Source organism: Staurois parvus, unplaced genomic scaffold, assembly GCF_062004578.1.
Source record: "Staurois parvus isolate SC_StPar_1 unplaced genomic scaffold, SC_StPar_1.0 ptg000184l, whole genome shotgun sequence".
NCBI lineage: Eukaryota > Metazoa > Chordata > Amphibia > Anura > Ranidae > Staurois > Staurois parvus.
In genome coordinates, this window is record NW_028317980.1 from 6,206,898 (window position 1) to 6,230,654 (window position 23,757).

At 42.7% G+C, this 23,757-nt stretch overlaps 2 protein-coding genes across 4 annotated transcripts in view; one reads left to right on the top strand and one right to left on the bottom strand.

The window, feature by feature from the left end:
• The window catches only part of IFTAP (intraflagellar transport associated protein), a 68,584-nt gene extending 57,196 nt beyond the window's left edge, over window positions 1-11,388 (bottom strand). For both annotated transcript variants that reach the window (XM_089677337.1, XM_089677338.1), the window contains exon 1: window positions 11,308-11,388. The gene's annotated coding sequence lies outside the window, so the exon portion shown is untranslated. The remainder of the gene's footprint in view (window positions 1-11,307) is intronic.
• On the top strand, window positions 5,163-18,092 carry RAG2 (recombination activating 2). Of its 2 annotated transcripts, none has more exons than XM_089677336.1 (3): window positions 5,163-5,412; window positions 13,517-15,009; window positions 17,953-18,092. In XM_089677336.1, exons 2-3 carry the CDS (start codon window positions 13,522-13,524, stop codon window positions 17,974-17,976), a joined length of 1,512 nt encoding a protein of 503 aa, XP_089533462.1. In that variant the 5' UTR covers window positions 5,163-5,412; window positions 13,517-13,521; the 3' UTR covers window positions 17,977-18,092. The 2 variants fall into 2 exon arrangements, with proteins under 2 accessions (XP_089533462.1, XP_089533461.1); XM_089677335.1 differs by having other exon boundaries at window positions 5,174-5,412; window positions 13,517-15,098.
• Window positions 18,093-23,757: the final 5,665 nt, after the last annotated feature.

A 23,757-nucleotide genomic window follows, 5' to 3' on the forward strand; every position in this document is an offset into this window, starting at 1 on the left:
TGGATATAAAACATACAACTGCCTAGGGCAGTACAGATTCTAAATACCTCTCCACTGAAATCCCTCCTCCCAGCACAAATCTTTGTTCCCCCACATCCGCTAAATACCCCCATCACAAATGCCCCCCCCCCAAAAAAAAAATAAATAAATCACCCCTTCTAGCACCAAGTGTAATTGTTTCTGCTGTACAAAGTCGCACGTTCAACATTCAGGTGCGGCTTTCATGTAACTTTGGAGGGTTTCCATGAAGTCTATGGCCCTCAAGTCGCATGAAAGTTAGACCAAAGTAGTGCAGGAACTACCTTGAAGTTGCACAGATATGATGGGTACACATAGGGAAACATGGGGGGGGGGCGACTTGATATGCGACTTTGGACTCCAAAGTCGCATGACAAGTCACATAATTGTGAATGGAGCCTTAACTCACCAAATATGCCCCAAAGATGCTGCAAGCAGGAGTTTTTACACCGTAAGCACAACGCCTCAGTGTGAAAACATACATAGATATACATTCACATATACATTTTTCTTGAGCTTTTCAGGCACTTTTTTTAACCGCAAAGGCGCTTCAAGAGCTCCTCAGTTTGAAAGTTGCCTTAGGCTACTTCCACACTGATCCGCCGCAAAAACGCATAGGAGTTTTTACCACGCTTTTGCCACGCTTTCTGAGGGTTTTTAAAGCACACGTGACTTAAAAACTGCACCAAGAACTCTTCTCAGAGATGTTTTTGAGGTGCTTTTCAGGCGTTTTCCATTGATTTCAATGGAAAGAAACATTTTTGGGGCATTGTTTTTAGGCTCCAATCGCACTTGTGCGACTTCAAAATCGTGCAATTTTCATCGCGACTTGATGTGACTTTGGATGAGCATAACTTTGGCTTTGACCAAGGATGAAGGATCATTGTTTCTGCTGTACAAAGTCGCACACAAGTTGCATGTTCGACATTCAGGTGCGGCTTTCATGCGACTTTGGAGGGTTTCCATGAAGTCTATGGCCCTCAAGTCACATGAAAGTAGGACCAAAGTAGTGCAGGAACTACTCTGAAATCGCACAGATTATGAATGGTACACATTGGGAAACATGGGGGGAAACTGGTCATGCGACTTTGGACTCCAAAGTCGCACGAAAAGACGCATCAGTGTTAATGGAGCCTTAACTCACCTCACCAAACATGCCCCAAAGATGCTGCAAGCAGGAATTTTTACACCGCACCGCAAGCACAACGCCTCAGTGTGAAAACATACATAGATATACATTCACATACACAGGGAAGCGTTTTTCTTGAGCTTTTCAGGCACTTTTTTTTGTCACAATTCATATTTTTTTTAATAGTACCCATACCAATCTATGCGACTAAACTCTTAGCGACTTTAAAAAAGGTTCCTGCAACAAAATATTGTTGCAACTTTCTTGTGACTTGAGTGCCATGGAGCAGTGGTCTCCAAACTGCGGGGTGGGGGCCAGATGTGACCCTTTGTCTGGCCCTTGGGGCACTATTCCATCAACTGACACCAATGTTGGAGCTCCATTGCCCCTACTGACACCATCAATGGGGTACTATTCTTCTCAATGATAGCAACTTTGGGGCACGACTCCTCCCATTAAGGCTCCATTCACACTTATGCGACTTTGGGGTCCAAAGTACATGACAAATCGCCCCCATGTTTCCCATCAGTGTGCATGGAGCCTTAACTCACCAAACATGCCCCAAAGATGCTGCAAGCAGTTTTTGCACCGCAAGTGCAACGCCTCAGTGTGAAAACATAAATACAGGTGAAACTCGAAAAATTAGAATATCGTGCAAAAGTTCATTTATTTCAGTAATGCAACTTAAAAGGTGAAACTAATATATGAGATAGACTCATTACATGCAAAGCAAGATAGTTCAAGCCGTGATTTGTCATCATTGTGATGATTATGGCTTACAGCTCATGAAAACCCCAAATCCATAATCTCAGAAAATGAGAATATTGTGAAAAGGTGCAATATTCTGGGCTCAAAGTGTCCCACTCTAATCAGATAATTAAGCCATAACACCTGCAAAGGCTTCCTGAGCCTTTAAATGGTCTCTCAGTCTGGTTCAGTAGGAATCACAATCATGGGAAAGACTGCTGAACTGACAGTTGTGCAGAAAACCATCATTGACACCCTCCATAAGGAGGGAAAGCCTCAAAAGGTAATTGCAAAAGAAGTTGGATGTTCCCAAAGTGCTGTATCAAAGCACATTAATAGAAAGTTATGTGGAAGGGAAAAGTGTGGAAGAAAAAGGTGCACAAGCAGCAGAGATGACAGCAGCCTGGAGAGGATTGTCAGGAAAAGGCCATTCAAAAGTGTTGGGGACTTTCACAAGGAGTGGACTTAGGCTGGAGTCAGTGCATCAAGAGCCACCACACACAGACGGAGCCTGGACATGGGCTTCAAATGTCGTATTCCTCTTGTCAAGCCGCTCCTGAACAACAAACAACGTCAGAAGCGTCTTACCTGGGCTGAAGAAAAACAGACCTGGTCTGTTGCTCAGTGGTCCAAAGTCCTCTTTTCTGATGAGAGCAACTTTTGCATCTCCTTTGGAAACCAAGGACCCAGATTATGGAGGAAGAATGGAGAGGCCCAAAGACCCCGAGTATGGAGGAAGAATGGAGAGGCCCAAGGACCCGAGTATGGAGGAAGAATGGAGAGGCACACACTGCAAGATGCTTGAAGTCCAGTGTGAAGTTTCCACAGTCTGTGTTGATTTGGGGAGCCATGTCATCTGCTGGTGTTGGTCCACTGTGCTTCATTAAGTCCAGGGTCAACGCAGCCGTCTACCAGGAGATTTTGGAGCACTTAATGCATCCTTCCGCAGACGAGCTTTATGGGGATGCTGACTTCATTTCCAGCAGGACTTGGCACCTGCCCACACTGCCAAAAGCACCAAAACCTGGTTCAATGACCGTGGGATTACTGTGCTTGATTGGCCAGCAAACTCGCCTGACCTGAACCCCATAGAGAATCTATGGGGCATTGCCAAGAGAAAGATGAGAGACATGAGACCGAACAATGCAGAAGAGCTGAAGGCCGCTATTGAAGCATCCTGGTCTTCCATAACACCTCAGCAGTGCCACAGACTGATAGCTTCCATGCCACGCCGCATTGAGGCAGTAATTGCTGCAAAAGGGGCCCAAACCAAGTACTGAGTACATAGGCATGCTTATACTTTTCAGAGGTCCGATATTGTTCTATGTACAATCCTTGTTTTATTGATTGCATATAATATTCTAATTTTCTGAGATTGTGGATTTGGGGTTTTCATGAGCTGTAAGCCATAATCATCATGACAAATCACGGCTTGAACTATCTTGCTTTGCATGTAATGAGTCTATCTCATATATTATACAACAAAATTAGCACTCAACTCCCTCTACCAAAACCCCAACAAGTCACTTAGCATTCCTTCCCCTGAAGTACATAAGTAAATAAAATAATAATAAGCAAACTTGACTGACATAAATGAAAATAAAGTGTCCCATACACCTAGAGTCCAAATAAAGTCCAAATTAAAATACAAAAAATTCTTGCAGGTGATTTCACAATAAATCTTTATCCCCGAATAAGATTGATGGAATACTACAGAAGATCTTCATATACCTCAAAGAAAAAATATAAACACAGTGTATTATCCCAGGTATTATAATAAAGTGCCACACGTGTCACATGCAGACAAACTAAAGTGCCACAGCAATCGTGAAATATCAGGACTCCAACAACTCAATGAATAACTCCACTGCACACAATATAAAGAGTGCAGAATTACCCTAACATATATCAAATCAGCATAGGATCCATAATAAAGATGAGATTGCCTCCATTGTTCTACCATCTTCTCCAAACACTTCCCATAGACCTCATAAACAGACCAGGGATCAGTATATGTATTAGATGACAAACATATTTTATTGTAGCAACTTACATTAAAATTTGATGAAATCAGCTTCCATATAGTGAGATAGTCGAAAATAACCCCACTCCTCAGCGGTAACTCTATTTATATGGCCATACCACTCTGAAGGAGAGCCAGGCAGAGAATGGAAGTCTCTAGGGTAGGAACAGCCGCGTGTTCCAGAACCCAAAATGGCCGCCACGGCACTTCCGGAAAAACGTCAATACGTCACGTTCCCCCGGACGTGTTTCGTCACATCCGGACTTTTTCAACAGGGATCTCTCTCCTTCAGAGTGGTATGGCCATATAAATAGAGTTACCGCTGAGGAGTGGGGTTATTGTGGACTATCTCACTATATGGAAGCTGATTTCATCAAATTTTAATGTAAGTTGCTACAATAAAATATGTTTGTCATCTAATACATATACTGATCCCTGGTCTGTTTATGAGGTCTATGGGAAGTGTTTGGAGAAGATGGTAGAACAATGTTTGGAGGCAATCTCATCTTTATTATGGATCCTATGCTGATTTGATCTATGTTAGGGTAATTCTGCACTCTTTATATTGTGTGCAGTGGAGTTATTCATTGAGTTGTTGGAGTCCTGATATTTCACGATTGCTGTGGCACTTTAGTTTGTCTGCATGTGACACGTGTGGCACTTTATTATAACACCTGGGATAATACACTGTGTTTAGATTTTTTCTTTGAGGTATATGAAGATCTTCTGGAGTATACCATCAATCTTATGTGGGGATAAAGATTTATTGTGAAATCACCTGCAAGAATTTTTTGGATTTTAATTTGGACTTTATTTGGACTCTAGGTGTATGGGACACTTTATTTTCATTCAGTCAAGTTATCTCATATATTAGTTTCACCTTTTAAGTTGCATTACTGAAATAAATGAACTTTTGCACCATATTCTAATTTTTCCAGTTTCACCTGTAGATATACATTCACATATACAGGGAAGCATTTTTCTTGAGCTTTTCAGACGCTTTTTTTTTTTAAATCACTTCTTTTTTAAGTGCAAAATTGTTTCAAAAACTCCTCAGTGCGAAAACTGCCTAAATGACCTCCTCCCGGTACTGCCCGTGTGCAACGGGCTTCTTGTTCTCCCCCCTCGACTCTTTCGTGGTGAACGTTCACAGCTGCGATATTCTCTGAGCCTGTGCTGGAAAGGGTTAAGTGAGTCGCAGGGCGCAGAGCGAGGTAAGACGGTCACAGACGGTTACCCACATTGCACTGGGGATGGGGCACATCTGCACAGAGTGAGCGTACACACCGCACTGCTATACAGGGACCTGAGCCAACAGTTTGCAGGAGGACACAGAGGCCGCGGGAGGACACAGAGGCCGCGGGAGGACACAGTGGCCGCGGGAGGACACAGAGGCCGCGGGAGGACACAGAGGCCGCGGGAGGACACAGAGGCCGCGGGAGGACACAGTAGCCGCGGAAGGACACAGTAGCCGCGGAAGGACACAGCGGGACAGGTCAGTGATTATAGAACTAGACCCATTACGATGGTTAGGACCCCCTTCTGAACCTCTACGGACCCCAATCTGTAACTTCCCCACACTGGAGCTCACATGTGCAGATATTCTGATCACCTACTCCGGTGTTTCTTAAAGTAAAAATACATTATTTGAAAGTTAGGCTCCGTTCCCACTAGTGCGACTTGTCATGCGACTTTGGGCACATAAAGTCGCATGACAAGTCGCAGCCCATTTCTGTTTAACGGCAACCATACAAATCTGTACGACTAAAGTCTTAGCAACTTTAAAAAGAGTTCATGCACTACTTTGATGCGACTTGAGTGCCATAGAGTAGTGGTCTCTAAAATGTGGGCCGGGGGCCAGATGTGGCCCTTTGCTTGCCTTTGTCTGGCCCTTGGTGTACTATTCCATCAACTGACGCCATTGTTGGAGCTCCATTGCCCCTACTGACACCATCAATGGGGTACTATTCTTCTCATTGATAGCAGCTTCAGGGCACTAAACCTCCCATTAAGGTTCCATTCACACTTATGCGACTTTGGGGTCCAAAGTCACATGACAAGTCGCCACCAATGGGTACCATTCATATCTGTGCAACTTCAAAGTAGTTCCTGCACTACTTTGGTCCGACTTTCATGCGACTTCAGGGCCATAAACTTTAATGTAAACCCTCCAAGGTCGCACAAAAGTCGCACCTGGATGTTGTACATGTGTCTTGTGTGCATCTTTGTACAGCAGAAACGATTATTCTTGGTGCTAGTGCGGGTTATTTTTTTGGGGGGGCGGGGGGTGTATTTGTGGGATGGGGGGGGAAAGTTTTGTGCTGGGAGGAGGGATTTCGCACCAGATTTGCACTCATTCAAAGTCGCATTAAGGTCGCAATGAAAATTGCACAATTTTGAAGTCACACAAGTGTGAATGGAGCCTAACAAAATGCCAGAAAAACGCCTCTTCCCATTGAAATCAATTGAAAACGTCTGAAAAGCACCTCAAAAACGCCTCTGAGAAGCGTTCTTGGTTCAGTTTTTAAGTCACGTGTCCTTAAACACCTATGCGTTTTTTCTGTGTTGTACATGCGACTTGTGTGCGACTTTGTACAGCAGAAACAATTCTCCTTGGTCAAAGCCAAAGTCGCACCAAAGTTGCACTAATCCAAAGTCGTATCAAAGCATTACTGTAAAGTGTACGATTTCGAAGTCGCACAAGTGTGAATGGAGCCTAAAAAATGCCAGAAAGACGCCTCTTCCCATTGAAATCAATGGAAAACATCTGAAAAGCACATCAAAAACGCCTCTGAGAAGCGTTCTTCGTTCAGTTTTTAAGTCACGTGTCCTTAAACACCTATGCGTTTTTGCTGTGTTGTACATACGACTTGTGTGCGACTTTGTACAGCAGAAACAATTCTCCTTGGTCAAAGCCAAAGTCGCACCAAAGTTACACTAATCCAAAGTCTCATCAAAGTCGCACCAAAGTTGCACTAATCCAAAGTCGCATTAAAGTCGTATCAAAGCACTACTGTAAAGTGTACGATTTTGAAGTCGCAGAAGTGTGAATGGAGTCTAAAACCAATGATGGGGAACTGATGCCGGGGCGGTTTCGGCTCCCACTGGCCACAGTTCAGCCCCCCTAAAGCCTGAAGGACAGTAAACCGTCCCTTTATGGGGACAGTTTGGGGACCCCTGCCATAGATTATAAAGTCACACTTCAAAGTCGCACTGGAAATCATCTGACTTTGGAGTCGCACTAGCTTGAACAGAACCTTAGTAGATTAACATTGCGGTCACACCGATCCCAACTTTGAAATCGCACTACTTCCAGTGAAGTCGCAGGATTTCAAAGTCGGATGTCATTCCCACTTCAAGACGCCAAGATGTCGATGCAAGTCGCACCTGTATTAGCGCATGCACTACTTTGGAAATCAGTGCGTCTTTGACCAAGCCGGAACCGCACCGATATGACTGCTTTAATTGCGGACAATGGGTGCGTCTTGCCATGCGATTTGCAAGTCGCATGGCATGGCAAGTCTCACCCAGTGTGACCGGGGTCTAATAGAAATCTGCGAAGCATTGTCCTGTACATGGTATGTGTGTGTTATTATATCAGGTACAGGGGGGGACTGACCATTTGGAAACTCGGGCACTGCCTGAAGGCAAGGGGTCAGTAGGGGGCCCCATGAGATGCCCCTGATACCTATTTCATAGGCTTTTTTGAGTTTGGGCAAGGACACAGGGGCCCCATGATCCCCTATTGAGGGCCCGGGGTCAGTAAGGGGCCCCATGAGATGCCCCTGGTACCTTTTTCATAGGCTTTTTTGAGTTTGGGCAAGGACACAGGGGCCCCATGATTCCCTATTGCCCGGGGGCCCCCATGAGTTGTCAGTCCGCCCCTGTCTGGAGGGCAAGGGGTTAAAGACGAAAAGTGGTCCTTGTAAACATCCCGGCACAGGGTCCATGGTCTAGGCCAGGGGTAGGCAACCTGCAGCTCTCTAGCTGTTGTGGAACTACATTTCCCATGAGGCATTGCAAAGAAGACAAAACTGATAGTTACAGCTATGACTTGCAGAGGCATGATGGAACTTGTAGTCCTGCGGCTCTCAGGTTGCCTAGGCCTGGTCTAGTCCCTCCATGCGCTCTGTTTTCAGTTTATCGACACAACGTGCGACACCACAGAGGTAGCGACACCTTGGGGAGACGAAGCGCTGACGCAGCTCAAATTTTTTCGCCTAGTTAGGAAACTAATAAAAAAAAAAGCAGAGTCTACCCAAATAACTGCCGGCGTGACCTTTCTGCGCCGCCTTCCAGTATGGATGTCTCTCAGTAACACAGTAAATTGGGCCGGATAAATTATTCATGGCGTAACATTTCACATAAAACGCAGCGCTCTGCCGCCGTTTACTGCACGCCGCTCACCGCTCGGCTATTTAAAGCCACGCGCCGGCACGGAGCAAACATGCAATTAGCAGGGAAAGTATTAAATTAGGAGGTATAATGTGCGCCCGGCGCGGACGGCGGGGAAGTGATTTTAGGGATTTAATGTTCGTCTGATACCGCCAATGACTCAGCCACGGAGTCTGCGATGGAGGAAGCAGCCTGCAAGTATTAAGGCAAGGCTCACACCTATGTGGTTTGCGTTTGAGCCTTTTCTGCAGTGCGTTTTAAGGTTTGCACCTGCGAATCTGATGCGTTTTGCTTTTTTTTTCTTCTTGTTGCTAGGCAGATTTAAAACGCAAAACGCATCAAAAACTACTATTTCTTCAATTTAAATAGGGACTTGTACGTTCCAGTGCATTTTTGGTGCATTTTGCGCTTTTTTTTCTTGTTGCTAGGCAGATTTAAAATGCAAAACGCATCAAAAACTAATATTTCTTCAATTTAAATAGGGACTTCTACGTTCCAGTGCATTTTTGGTGCATTTTGCGCTTTTTTTCTTGTTGCTAGGCAGATTTAAATCGCAAAACGCATCAAAAATGACTATTTCTTCAATTTAAATAGGGACTTGTACGTTCCAGTGCATTTTTGGTGCGTTTTGCGCTTTTTTTTTTTCTTGCTGCTAGGCAGATTTAAAACGCATCAAAAACGACTATTTCTTCAATTTAAATAGGGACTTGTACGTTCCAGTGCATTTTTGGTGCATTTTGTGCTTTTTTTTCTTGTTGATAGGCAGATTTAAAAAGCAAAACGCATCAAAAACTACTATTTCTTCAATTTAAATAGGGACTTGTACGTTCCAGTGCATTTTTGGTGCATTCTGCGCTTTTTTTTTTCTTGTTGCTAGGCAGATTTAAATAGGGACATGCACGTTCCAGTGCGTTTTTGCTTTTTTTTCTTGTTGCTAGGCAGATTTAAAACACAAAGTGCACCAAAAACACACTACATGTTTTACTGCAGCATTTCCATTGAAGTCTATAGAACCAAAAAAGCAATGTTTTGCATTTAAAAAGGACCATTTCTAAAAACAATTTCGGGTGAAAACGCGAAGATGTGAACCTGTCCCATAGGAAATCATATTAAATGAACTGCTGTGTGTTTCTGCAAAACGCAATGGAAAACGCATAAGTGTGAACCTAGACTAAGAATTGGTTCCAGTGCATTTTTTATACATTCCAGTTAATTTTTTTCCCCTCTCTTTTTCTTCAATTTAAATAGGGACATGTACGTTCCAGTGCGTTTTTGGTGCGTTTTGCTTTTTTTTTTCTTGTTGCTAGGCAGATTTAAATGCATAAAAAATGCACTACATGCTTTTCTGCAGCATTTCTATTGAAGTCTATAGAACCAAAAAAGCAATGTTTTGCGTTTCAAAAAAGTCTCTGACCCTTTCCAAAAAACGCACCGGGTGAAAACGCGAAGATGTAAACCTGTCCCATAGGAAATCATGTTAAATGGACTGTTGTGCGTTTCTGCAAAATGCAATGGAAAACGCATAGATGTGAACCTAGACTAAGGATTGGTTCCAGTCAGCGGCGGACTGACAACTTATGGGGCCCCCGGGCAATAGGGGATCATGGGGCCCCTGTGTCCTTGCGCAAACTCAAAAAAGCCTATGAAAAAGGTACCAGGGGCATCTCATGGGGCCCCCTACTGACTCTGGGCCCTCGGGCAGTGCCTGAGTTTCCAAATGGTCAGTCCGCCCCTGGTTCCAGTGCATTTTTTATGCATTCCAGTTCATTTCCCCCCCCCTCTTTTTTTTCAATTTAAATACGGACATGTACGTTCCAGTGCGTTTTACTTTTTTTTGTTTTGTTGTTGTTAGGCAGATTTAAAACACAAAATGCATCAAAAACGCACTACATGTTTTTCTGCAGCATCTCCATTGAAGTGTATAGAACCAAAAAGGAAACTTTTTACATTTGAAAAAGTCCCTGACCCTTTCCAAAAAACGCACCGGGTGAAAACACGAAGATGTGAACGTGTCCTATAGGAAATCATGTTAAATGGACTGCTGTGCGTTTCTGCAAAGCGTAACAGAAAATGCATAGATGTGACCCTAGACTAAGGATTGGATCCAGTGCCTTCTTTATGCATTCCAGTTCATTTCCCCCCCCCCTCTCTTTTTCTTCAATTTAAATAGGAACATGTACGTTCCAGTGCGTTTTGCTTTTTTTTGTTTTGTTGTTGCTAGGCAGATTTAAAACACAAAGTGCATCAAAAACGCACTACATGTTTTTCTGCAGCATTTCCATTGAAGTCTATAGAACCAAAAAGGCAACTATTTACGATTAAAAAAGTCCCTGACCCTTTCCAAAAAACGCACCGGGTGAAAACGTGAAGATGTGACCGTGTCCCATGGGAAATCATATTAAATGAACTGCTGTGCGTTTCTGCAAAACGTAACGGAAAATGCATAGGTGTGAACCTAGACTAAGGATTGGATCCAGTGCCTTCTTTATGCATTCCAGTTCCTTTCCCCCCCCCTCTCTTTTTCTTCAATTTAAATACGGACATGTACGTTCCAGTGCGTTTTTGGTGCGTTTTGCTTTTTTTTTTTTCTTGTTGCTAGGCAGATTTAAAACACATAAAAACGCACTACATGCTTTTCTGCAGCATTTCCATTGAAGTCTATAGAACCAAAAATGCTACTTTTTGCATTTAAAAAAGTCCCTGACCCTTTCCAAAAAACGCACCGGGTGAAAACACGAAGATGAGAACCCGTTTAAAAAAAAAATTAAAAAACTAAAATGAAATATTTTTGTGCATTTTAATTACTGTTGGTAAATATTCATGTAACGTTCAGGATGGCCATCATTGGAAGGGGCGGGTGGTCATTCCTGGACCCCACGGACATTTCCAGGGACAATGTTCCCCATGGCAACTGCAAACACATGACTGCCAACATGCTGGCTCTTGTAGTTCCACCGCAACCCCAAATTGTCCCTTCATTTCCACTCCTTCATACCTGAAATTCCTCCTCTGTGAAGCTGCCAGATCTAAAACCTACAGCCGGAAGGGAAATTCCTTTAAGTCGGTGAGAAAAGGCTGCTGGGAAATCTAGTTTTTTTCCTGATAGCATTGCATTGCAGCAAGAGGAACTGGAACTACAACTCCCATGATGCACCACACCTCCCAGGATCAGCTGTCTGCAGCCTTGGAAACAAATGTCAACCAAGCTTTGGATTAACCCCATGTGTGCTGCAGAGCAGATTGCACCGCACCCTGCAGGGCTGCCGTATGCTGGGAAAAAACTATTTGGGAAAAATTGATTCAACTGACAATATTTTTGGGTTTTTTTCCTTGTGTATGTAATCGTTATTTGTGCATTGTTGTTTTAATTTGTTTCTTTATTCTTTTTTGTGTTTTTTTTAACGTGTTACTAAACCCCGAACCCTGCATTCACTATATCCAGTCTCCCTGGACCCTGCATTCACTATATCCGGTCTCCCTAGACCCTGCATTCTCTATATCTGGTCTCCCCGGACCCTGCATTCACTATATCTGGTCTCCCCGGACCCTGCATTCACTATATCCGGTCTCCCCGAACCCTGCATTCACTATATCTGGTCTCCCTGGACCCTGCATTCACTATATCCGGTCTCCCTAGACCCTGCATTCTCTATATCTGGTCTCCCCGGACCCTGCATTCACTATATCTGGTCTCCCCGGACCCTGCATTCACTATATCCGGTCTCCCCGAACCCTGCATTCACTATATCTGGTCTCCCTGGACCCTGCATTCACTATATCTGGTCTCCACGGACCCTGCATTCACTATATCCAGTCTCCCCGGACCCTGCATTCACTATATCCGGTCTCCCCGGACTCTGCATTCACTATATCCGGTCTCCCTGGACCCTGCAGTCACTATATCTGGTCTCCTCGGACCCTGCATTCACTATATCTGGTCTCCCAGACCCTGCATTCCCTATATCCGGTCTCCCAGGACCCTGCATTCACTATATCTGGTCTCCCCGGACCCTGCATTAACTATATCTGGTCTCCCCGGACCCTGCATTCAATATATCCGGTCTCCCTGGACCCTGTATTAACTATATCTGGTTTTCCTGGACCCTACATTCACTATATCTGGTCTCCCCGGACCCTGCATTCACTATATCTGGTCTCCCTGGACCCTACATTCACTATATTCGGTCTCCCTGGAGCCTGCATTCACTATATCTGGTCTCCCCGGACCCTACATTCACTATATTCGGTCTCCCTGGACCCTGCATTCACTATATCCGGTCTCCCCGGACCCTGCATTCACTATATCCGGTCTCCCCGGACCCTGCATTCACTATATCTGGTCTTCCCGGACCCTGCATTCACTATATCCGGTCTCCCCGGACCCTGCATTCACTATATCCGGTCTCCCCGGACACTGCAATCACTATATCTTGTCTCCCCGGACCCTGCATTCATTATATCCGGTCTCCCCGGACACTGCACTCACTATATCCGGTCTCCCTGGACACTGCATTCACTATATCCGGTCTCCCTGGACCCTGCATTCGCTATATCCGGTCTCCCCGGACCCTGCATTCGCTATAGCCTTTTTCATAGGCTTTTTGAGTTTGGGCAAGGACACAGGGGCCCATGATCCCCTATTGCCCGGGGGCCCCATGAGTTGTCAGTCTGCCCCTGGTTACCCCTCTCTTCCTGCTCTGGTAAGAACTAAAAAATGTTGAATTTCCTAACCCTTTCTATCTTGTTGACTATGGTAAACTAGAAAAAAAAGTGTTTGCCATGCATACTCTTGAACTGGAGGTGAAAATTGTGAAATTGGGTACAAATATTAGGAAAATAAAATGCCCCATCATCAGTGGGCATAAACAATACTCCATCATTGGTTTTAATGGGAGGAAAAAGGCCTCACTGTTTATTCCAATGGAAAGAATAGTGCCATCGATGGTGTCAATGGAAGGAATGGTGTCCCATCATTGGTGTCAGTTGGTGGAATAGTGCCCCAAGGGCCAGATAAAGGCAAGCACAGGGCCACATCCAGCCCCTGAGCCGCAGTTTGGAGATCGCTACTCTGTTGTAAGTGGGTGTATATCAAGCTGCCATGGGTTACAAAGTATTTGTGAAAAAAAAGGAACGTAGAATATAGATATGTGGATATTGATCTAAAATATGATATTATACTTTTTTTTCTTTCTTCTTGTCTTTAGGTGTGATGACCCTTCAAACGGTTGTTGCCACATCTCACACTTCTCTAATCCAGCCAGGGTTCTCCTTGCTTCGGTTTGGTCGTCATGTCTACTTCTTTGGTCAAAAAGGTTGGCCAAAGAGAGTATGTCCAACAGGCATGTTTCTGGTGGACTTGAAAAAAGATGAGTTGAAACTACGACCTACTACATTCACCAATGAATCTTGTTACCTCCCTCCGTTGAGACACCCAGCTGTGACCAGCTTGCCTGACAGCCCCGGAGGTGAAGTCAGTCAATATCTCATCCATGGTGGAAAGACACCAAATAATGAACTATCCCAAAAACTGTACGCCGTATCTATTGTGTCATTGGCCAACAAGAAATCAGTACTTTGCTGTTCAGAAAAAGATTTGGTTGGTGACATTCCTGAAGCAAGGTATGGTCATTCCATAAATGTCGTTCACAGCAGAGGCAAAACTGCTGTGGTACTGTTTGGTGGAAGATCTTTCATACCTTTGAATCAAAGGACTACAGAAAAATGGAACAGCGTCACTGACTGTCAGCCATTCGTTTATCTTATTGATCTTCAATTTGGCTGTTCTACCGCATACACCATCAAAGAGATACAAGATGGGTGCTCTTTTCATGTTTCAGCATCAAGAAATGATACAGTCTACATAATAGGTGGTCATACGCTTGAAAGTAATATAAGGTCTCCAGACGTCTACAAGATTAAAGTGGACCTCCCGCTCGGAAGTCCAGCTATAACGTGTACAGTTTTACAAAGTCATCTCTCTGTCTCAAGTGCTATTGTGACTCATACCTGCCCAGATGAGTTCCTGATTGTTGGTGGATATGAGTCCGACAGCCAGAAAAGAATGACCTGTAACAAAGTCTCCATAAGCAATGACTCCATCGACATCCAAGAAGTGGAGACACCTGACTGGACAGGAGATATTAAGCATAGCAAGACATGGTTTGGTGCTGATATGGGACATGGAGTTGTTCTTTTTGGAATTCCAGGAGACAATAAGAATCAGAATTCAGACAATAACTTTTTCTTTTACATGCTGAACCTTGGTAGAGAAGAAGATTTGATGCAGTCGTGCAGCCAAGGGTCTTTGGAAGAACAAGAAGACTCAATGCCTCTAGAAGACTCAGAAGAGTTCACCTTCAGTGGAGATGGAGCCTTTGATGTTGATGCCTACAATGAAGATGATGAAGAAGACGAATCAATTGCAGGTTACTGGATCACATGCTGTGATGACTGTGATCTGAGCGAAAACACTTGGGTCCCATATTATTCCACAGAACTCAACAAACCAGCCATGATCTACTGCTCCAGTGATGGAGGACATTGGGTCCATGCCCAGTGTATGGATCTCTCAGAAAGCATGCTTATCTATCTGTCTGAAAACAACATCAAGTATTTCTGCAATGACCATGCTAAATTGGAAAGAGGTCTGCAAACTCCCAAAAAGATGGTCCCTGTCTTGAAGCCTTCAATGAAGAAAGTAGGTCGAAAAGCATCTATCAACAGAATGTCAGCAGCGAAGAAGTCTTTCCTCAGACGCTTGTTTGACTAAAGTCTTAGTTTTTCTAGGTGATTAGAAAGTTTACTGAAATGTAGGAGTTGCTAGTGTTGAAAGTATACTAAAAAACAGTAAATGCTTTCATGACCATATAGGCTAGATTTGTTCTTCATTGTGAAACAATTTATTGTAGATTGTTCAGAAGGCATTGCTAGATTATATAGACAAATTATGACAATTTTGACTTTATGAGATAATAAGGTGAGCATATAGCTGATAAAGCCTTTTTAGTTAGCATGGGTTACTCCATTTCAGACTACACTATATTGCCAAAAGTATTGGTCGGCCTGCCTTTACACGCACATGAACTTTAATGGCATCTCAGTCTTAGTCCGTAGGGTTCAGTATTGAGTTGGTCCACCCTTTGCAGCTATAACCCAATGCCCACCAGTGATGCCTGTCAATGCCCATCAGTGCAGCCTATCAGTGCCCATCACTACAGCCTATCAATGCCTATCAGTGCAGCCTCATTAGCGCACATCAGTGAAGGAGAAAAATTACTTATTTACAAAATTTTAAAACAGAAACTAAGAAAAAACTATATTTTTCAATATTTGTAGTCTTTTTAGTTTTAGCAAAAAGTAAAAAAAACCCAGTGGTGATTAAATACCACCAAAAGAAAGCTACAGTATATCTGTCTCATAAAAAGATAAAAATTTTGTTTGGGTGCAGTGTTGCATGACCGTGCAAATGTCATTCAAAGTGCAACAGCACTGAAAGCTGAAAATTAGCCTGGGGGAGGAAGGGGGTGAAAGTGCCCTGTAGGGAAGTGGTTAAAGATCATCTGCTGGAGAAGGTAAAAATCCTCCCTTGCAGTTGGACTGTCCCTGCATTGCATTGAATTGCCCCCTCTACATGCAAAGAAGGTAGATACTTACTTTAGGTCACTTTAGGACACTTACCTACTTAGGTCTAAAGGACCAGAAACCGTAGTTTTACTTACCCGATCCAGCAGGTACTCTCCTCTACTCCCCTCTGCTCTAGCAGTGACTGTCCCTCGATGTCCATACATCTAATGCAGTGCTATGGGCTCCACATTAGACTTGATGACAGCAGAGGACCTGCAACCGCAGGAGCATCGGGGAGGCTGCGGGGGCCGGTCTTACAGCCAAGGAATTGAGGACTGGGTAAGTTAAAGCATGTACTGCCTTTCAGTGCCCATCAATGATGCCTGTCAATGTCCACCAGTGATGCCTGTCAATGCCCATCAGTGCCACCTACCAGTGCCTCCTCATCAGTGCTGCCTATCAGTACCCACTAGTGCAGCCTATCAGTGCCCATCACTGCAACCTATCAATGCCCATCACTGCAGCCTCATTAGCGCACATCAGTGAAGGAGAAAAATTACTTATTTACAAAGTTTTAAAACAGAAACTAAGAAAAAATGTTTTTTTTTTCAAAATTTTCAGGCTTTTTTAGTTTGTTTAGCAAAAACTAAAAAAGACAGTAAATAGATAGGAAAGTATATCATATTTACTTGTTTTAAAGCATTTTTCAATTTTTTTTTTAAATTGCTTCCTAGTTTCCATGCCTAGGCAAATGATGTCATACATCCCAGGAGTGTTCTGGAGGGGAGGAGGGGTTTTCTTGCCTAAGGACATCCCTCTGCCTACGTGCCTGAGATAAAGGCAATTGAATTCCAGGAAGTAAATACTACATGAATCATCTGTCCTTTCTGAAGATGGCCACTGCCAGAAATGCCCTGGGGGTGCTTTCTCAAGAAAATAAAGCATGGAGACATGGATGGATGGGGAAGTTTCCCACATGGAAGAATAATATATTTGAAATATATTTTAAAAATATTCTTCTCAAATATATTGACATATATTTTAAATACTACAATTTTGGCCATATTCAATATATTTCAAAATATATTTCAATAAATATATATATTTATATAATACTGCATGTTGAAATGTGTTTTTATTATAAAATATATGGAAAATATTTTTAAAAATACATTTTCAAATATACTGTATGTCTTTAAAAATACATATCTACATTTTTGGAATGCATTTACAAATATATGTAAAAATATATGTTAAAATGACTTTTTTATATGTAAAAAAAACCCTGAAGAATATATATTTTTTAAATATTTTTCATATATTTTGTAATATATAAAAAACGCATTGCAACATGCAGTGTATGTATATATATATATATATATATATATATATATATATATATATATATTATATATATATATATAATATGGCCAAAGTTGTAGTATTTCAAATATATGCCAATATATTTGGGAAGAATATTTTTAAAATATATTTCAAATATATTTTTCTTCCATATGGGTTGTTTTTAATATTATAAATGAATTAAATAGCACTTTTCATTTTGTGGCATTCAGATACAGTGTAGTTAAACTTTAAAGTGCTTTTTGCTGCCTAGATCAAAAAGGGCATTTAACCCTTGCAGTGCAGGGGCAGCCCCACTGCAAGGGAGAATTTTTACTTTCCTTGGTATTCATCTTTAGGTTTAAATAGGTAATTGCACTCGATTTATACATTTTTTATTTTGCAACTAGTAACATTTTATGTGAGCCCTAGCAATAAACTCTTCTTATTTGAGTGAAAAAAAAACTGAAAAAAAGAAAAACTAATGCAGCCATCACATCTAAGTCAATTTGGAGGAGAGTCAGAGAAAACCGTGCAACAATGGAAGGTGTGCCAGGCCAAAGGATAAAAGAATCCAAATGTATTAAATAGCTTACACTAAAATTTCAATTAATTTCAGAAGTCATAAAACATTCTCCATTCATCGGGGCTTAAAATAAGAACTTGAATGGACATAATATGAACTCTTACAGTAAACAGAATATTGTGACATTTCTTTTTTACTTATTTTTTGTAGGATTCTGCAGATAGCAAAAGTTGACCTCAGATCCCGACAAGATCTTCTGTGTTCTGATTGGATCGAAATGTTGGCAAAGCCTACTAGTCTCGGGGGATCTTGGATTTAAAGGAGAACTCAATAAAAAACAATTAAAAATACTATGTGTGTCGGGTTCTTTGAGAGTTAACTTTGTTAAACTATTTTTTAGTCTTTTGAATTGCAGCGCTGGAGTACATTTTCTAATATTCCCTGCCTGTGTTAACAGACCTGTGCACCCAAAAGTCCCTTGAAAGACCAATATCTGTCTACAACTGATTGATAGTTCTTCAATGGTCAACACGTTAGCTACTTTTTTCCATTAATTGGGGTGCTTTTATTTTTTTTAGGTTAGGTTCTAACCAGGGGCAGACTGACAACTCATGGGGCCCCCAGGCAATAGGGGATCATGGGGCCCCTGTGTCCTTGCCCAAACTCAAAAAAGCCTATGAAAAAGGTACCAGGGGCATCTCATGGGGCCCCCTACTGACCCCGGGCCCTCGGGCAGTGCCCAAGTTTCCAAATGGTCAGTCCGCCCCTGGTTCTAACCTTTAGCTGATTAGAAGGCATCAGGTACTTGCTGTTGAAAAACCATTATAGAGATACCTTTTTTCCCACTGCAACTCATGGAACCTTTTTTAAAAAAGTATAAAAGCCCAGTGTACCCAAAACAATGCACACCGTTAATCCAGGTGCACCACATTAGCCTGCTTTATCTCCATTGTAAAACGAGCTGCTTTTGGGATGTCTTGATTCTAATAAAGGATGACTAGATCTTAAAATAGTGCATAATAAAGAGTATAGCGGGGTGGGGCGTGTGATATAATCAGTGTGGACCTTCAGGGTATTATCCTATATATATGACCATTCTAGAGAAATCGAACGAACGGGACTTTAAATATACCACTGATATCCAGCAAAAAAAAAACTAAAAGAGAAGTTATGCCCCCCCCAAAAAAAAAAATAATTAAAAGTCAGCAGCTACAAATAATGTAGCTGCTGACTTTTATTATTAAGGCGTTTACCTGTCCAGGCATCCAGTGGTGTCCTCACCCCGAGCCGATTCTTCAACCGGCTATCAGGTACTGGCATCGCCATCTTGACTAAGAGAAACTGGCAGTAAAATGTTGCTGCTTTACTGCTGGTTTTCTGCTGTGAAGTGCGTTGTGCTTTGTGAATGGGCATCAGTCTTCTGGGACTTGTGAAGTGTCCCACAAGGCAGCGGGAGACGGAGGGGGGCCGAACTTCCAGGTCAGTTTGCCATTGCAAACTAAGCCGGAAGTGGGAGCGAGTAGCCGTCAAAACCAGGTATCCGCTCGCCCCCAAAAGGTGCCAAATGTGGCAGCGGAGGGGGAGAGGCAAATAAATGGAGCTTTCCCTTTTGGGCTGAACTCCACTTTAATATATACTGTATATAAAAATATATTTTTTATTCACTATTGAGTTAAAAGACAAGTATGTATAAAGAAAAATAAAACCAATATTACAGTTGAATAATCATATTGAATATTAGTTTGTGTCCTTGAAATAGGTTTACGCGTTTCGTGGATCCTTCCACTTCTTCAGAACCAATATGAATTGTTTATGGAACGTAGAATTGTACAAAGTAGATAAAATGAAATTCTACAAAAGGAAAATCGTGTATCTATTAAGCAAATATATACATTATCATATTTGGCTTTTTCAAGACTACCCAAGACTCATCCCCAAAGCCTCTCAATCCTGAGAGCGACATAAAATGTCACTTGCCCCGGTTAGACTTGGGCACTCTTCTCACCCGCTGCTCTATGAGCAAGCAGTTCCCTCATTCTTTGACTGCTTTCCCCCAGGAAACGTATCTATCTACTCCACAGTTGAAACTCCCCCTAGCAGGGTTGAGACCCCATTCATAACTTTAGAACTGTCTGTGCACCCTAATACAGTTTAATTCCGTGAAGCTACCAAGATCTTTATATCCTAATGTTCGACTTTTGGTCATGTATGACATACAGTCATGGCCGAAATTGTTGGCACCCTTGATATTTCTCCAGGAAATCATGTATTTCTCACGAAACGTATTGCATTAACACATGTTTTGCTATACACATGTTTATTCCCTTTGTGTGTATTGGGACAAAACAAAAAAAGGGAGGAAAGAAAGCAAATTCGACATAATGTCACACAAACCTCCAAAAATGGGCTGGACAAAAGTATTGGCACCCTTTCACAACTGCGGATAAATAAGAATGTTACAAGCATGTGATGCTCCTGTAAACTCACCTGGGGCAAGTAACAGGTGTGGGCAATATAGAAATCACACCTGAAAGCAGATAAAAAGGAGAGACGTTCACTTAACCTTTGCATTGTGTGTCTGTCTGTGCCACACTAAGCATGGACAACAGAAAGAGGAGACGAGAACTGTCTGAGGACCTGAGAACCAAAATTGTGGCAAAATATCAACAATCTCAAGGTTACAAGTCCATCTCCAGAGAACTAGATTTGCCTTTGTCCACAGTGCGCAACATTATCAAGAAGTTTGCAACCCATGGCACTGTAGCTAATCTCCCTGGTCGTGGACGGATGAGGAAAATTGATGAAAGATTGCAACGCAGAATAGTCCGGATGGTGGATAAGCAGCCCCAAACATGTTCCAAAGACATTCAAGCTGTCCTGCAGGCTCAGGGAGCATCAGTGTCAGCGCGAACTATCCGTCGACATTTAAATGAAATGAAACGCTATGGCAGGAGACCCAGGAGGACCCCACTGCTGACACAGAGACATAAAAAAGCAAGACTACAGTTTGCCAAAATGTACTTGAGTAAGCCAAAAGCCTTCTGGGAAAACGTCTTGTGGACAGATGAGACCAAGATAGAGCTTTTCGGTAAAGCACATCATTCTACTGTTTACCGAAAACGGAATGAGGCCTACAAAGAACAAAACACAGTACCTACGGTAAAATATGGTGGAGGTTCAATGATGTTTTGGGGTTGTTTTGCTGCCTCTGGCACTGGGTGCCTTGACTGTGTGCAAGGCATCATGAAATCTGAGGATTACCAAAGGATTTTGGGTCGCACTGTAGGGCCCAGTGTCAGAAAGCTGGGTTTGCGTCCAAGATCCTGGGTCTTCCAGCAGGACAATGACCCCAAACATACGTCAAAAAGCACTCAGAAATGGATGGCAAAGAAGCGCTGGAGAGTTCTGAAGTGGCCAGCAATGAGCCCAGATCTAAATCCCATTGAACACCTGTGGAGAGATCTTAAAATTGCTGTTGGGAAAAGGTGTCCTTCCAATAAGAGAGACCTGGAGCTGTTTGCAAAGGAAGAGTGGTCCAAAATTCCGGGTGAGAGGTGTCAGAAGCTTATTGATGGTTATAGGAAGCGACTGATTTCAGTTATGTTTTCCAAAGGGTGTGCAACCAAATATTAAGTTAAGGGTGCCAATACTTTTGTCCAGCCCATTTTTGGGGTTTTGTGTGACATTATGTCATATTTGCTTTTCTGCCTCTGTTTTATATTTGTTCCAATACATACAAAGGGAATAAACATGTGTATAGCAAAACATGTGTTAATGCAATACCTTTTTTGTGTGAAATACTTGATTTTCAGGAAAAATATCAAGGGTGCCAACAATTTCGGCCATGACTGTATGCTTCATCATTTTATAAATAAACAAAACTTGTTGAGGAAAAAAAAAAGCTCATTCCTGTCCTAGGCACAGCATTGAGTTTCTTTTGAGCAGATAATCGCACAGGATGTCCATCCAATCCTTCCCCTTTCAGGAACCTTGTTGGCCAGGAGTCCTACTGGTCAAATGATAACAACCTCATGCATTCATCTAGTCTTCTATGATGTTGGCCTTCATACAGAGTCCTTTGCAGTTTGGAAAATTCATATTGTGCTCATATCCAAGCTGCATTGACATAATTTTGTTAACCAAAATTACACCCATATATCCATTTTTTTTAAAATATCAGAACTCTAGCCCTTAGATATGGTTTGGTTAAAAAGTGGCCAGCACCAGAACAGCACATGAACATGACCAGATAGAATAGGCTAAAATGTGGAAACACAAACAAAACAAGTGTTTAACTAAACTAGAAATTCACCTCCGCAACATCTCCAAGATACGCCCGTTCCTAACCTCGGAAACCACTAAGCAACTTCTTCACTCCCTTGTTATATCTCGCCTTGACTATTGTAACTCCCTCCTCATTGGCCGACCTCATCGCAGGCTATCCCCTCTTCAGTCTATCATGAATGCTACTGTCGGACTCATCTACCTTACTAACCGTTCTGTATCTGCCACCCCTCTCTGCCAATCCCTCCTCTGGCCTCCACTCAGTGTCCTCCATCCCTCTCTGCCAATCCCTCCACTGGCCTCCACTCAGTGTCCTCCATCCCTCTCTGCCAATCCCTCCACTGGCCTCCACTCAGTGTCCTCCATCCCTCTCTGCTAATCCCTCCACTGGCCTCCACTCAGTGTCCTCCATCCCTCTCTGCCAATCCCTACACTGGCCTCCACTCAGTGTCCTCCATCCCTCTCTGCCAATCCCTCCACTGGCCTCCACTCAGTGTCCTCCATCCCTCTCTGCCAATCCCTCCACTGGCCTCCACTCAGTGTCCTCCACCCCTCTCTGCCAATTCCTCCACTGGCTTCCCATTGCCCAACGGATAAAATTCAAAACATTAACAATAACGTATAAAGCCATTGATAACTCTGCCCCAAATTACATCAACAATCTTGTCTCTAAATATCACCCAAACTCTAATCTCCGCTCCTCGCACGACCTCCTGCTCTCTAGCTCCCTTGTCTCCTCCTCCCATGCTCGTCTCCAGGACTTCTCCAGAGCTTCCCTCATCCTCTGGAACTCTCTACCCCAATTTATCAGACTATCGCCTACTCTGCTCACTTTTAGGCAATCTCTGAAAACCTATCTCTTCAGGGAAGCCTATCCTGCCCTCAGCTAATAATGGAATCTTCTACTCTTCCAACCAGTCCATCCCCCACAGTTACTACCTTTTGTACCACTAGCCCCTCCCTCTAGATTGTAAGCTCCAAGGAGCTAGCCCCTCCCTCCTAACCCTGTTGAATTGAACTGTATTGTTGCTGTATTGTCTCCCGTTATATTGTAAAGTGCTGAGCAAACTGTTGGCGCTGTATTATTTCTGCATAATAATAAAATAATAAGTGTATCATCTCAGAGACAATTGGAAAAAAAAGACCTGCAGTAGAATTTTGTGAGCTGACGCAAGAGAGAAAAGGCTTATATTTAAACAAATTATTTTTATTAAAATGTAAGTATTCAAGTACAAAATAGTGCACCCAATTGCTCAGCAGAGCTTGGAGCAAATAATACAAAATACATTATACAATAACAAATCAACCTCTAATAAAAAAAGATAATAACCCCCCCCCCCACCCCGCTCCAGGTGTAAAGTGAGTCAACTAGGCCATGTGATACCTAAGTAGCCTGTCCTGAAAACATAGGAAAAGTGTCAGGAGCATAGCAGGAGCCATAAAGTCTATGCAATTAGACATCTAATAAAATGGTGAACTGTAGCCAAACAAATTCATGTATGATAAGCAAGACAGAACCTAACATAAAAGAGGAATACAAAAAACGTGAATCATGGCATAGCCTGCAATCATAGTGTATGAGTTAAAAATTGAAAGTGTCCCAAAATTACATACATCACCCTAGGCCTTGGTGGAGGGAGAAGACAACCAAGCCTGCCAAACCTTATCAAATTTCTTAGGACATCCTCTACTCAAATAAGTAGCTTTGTAAAAAGGGACCATTTTGTTGAC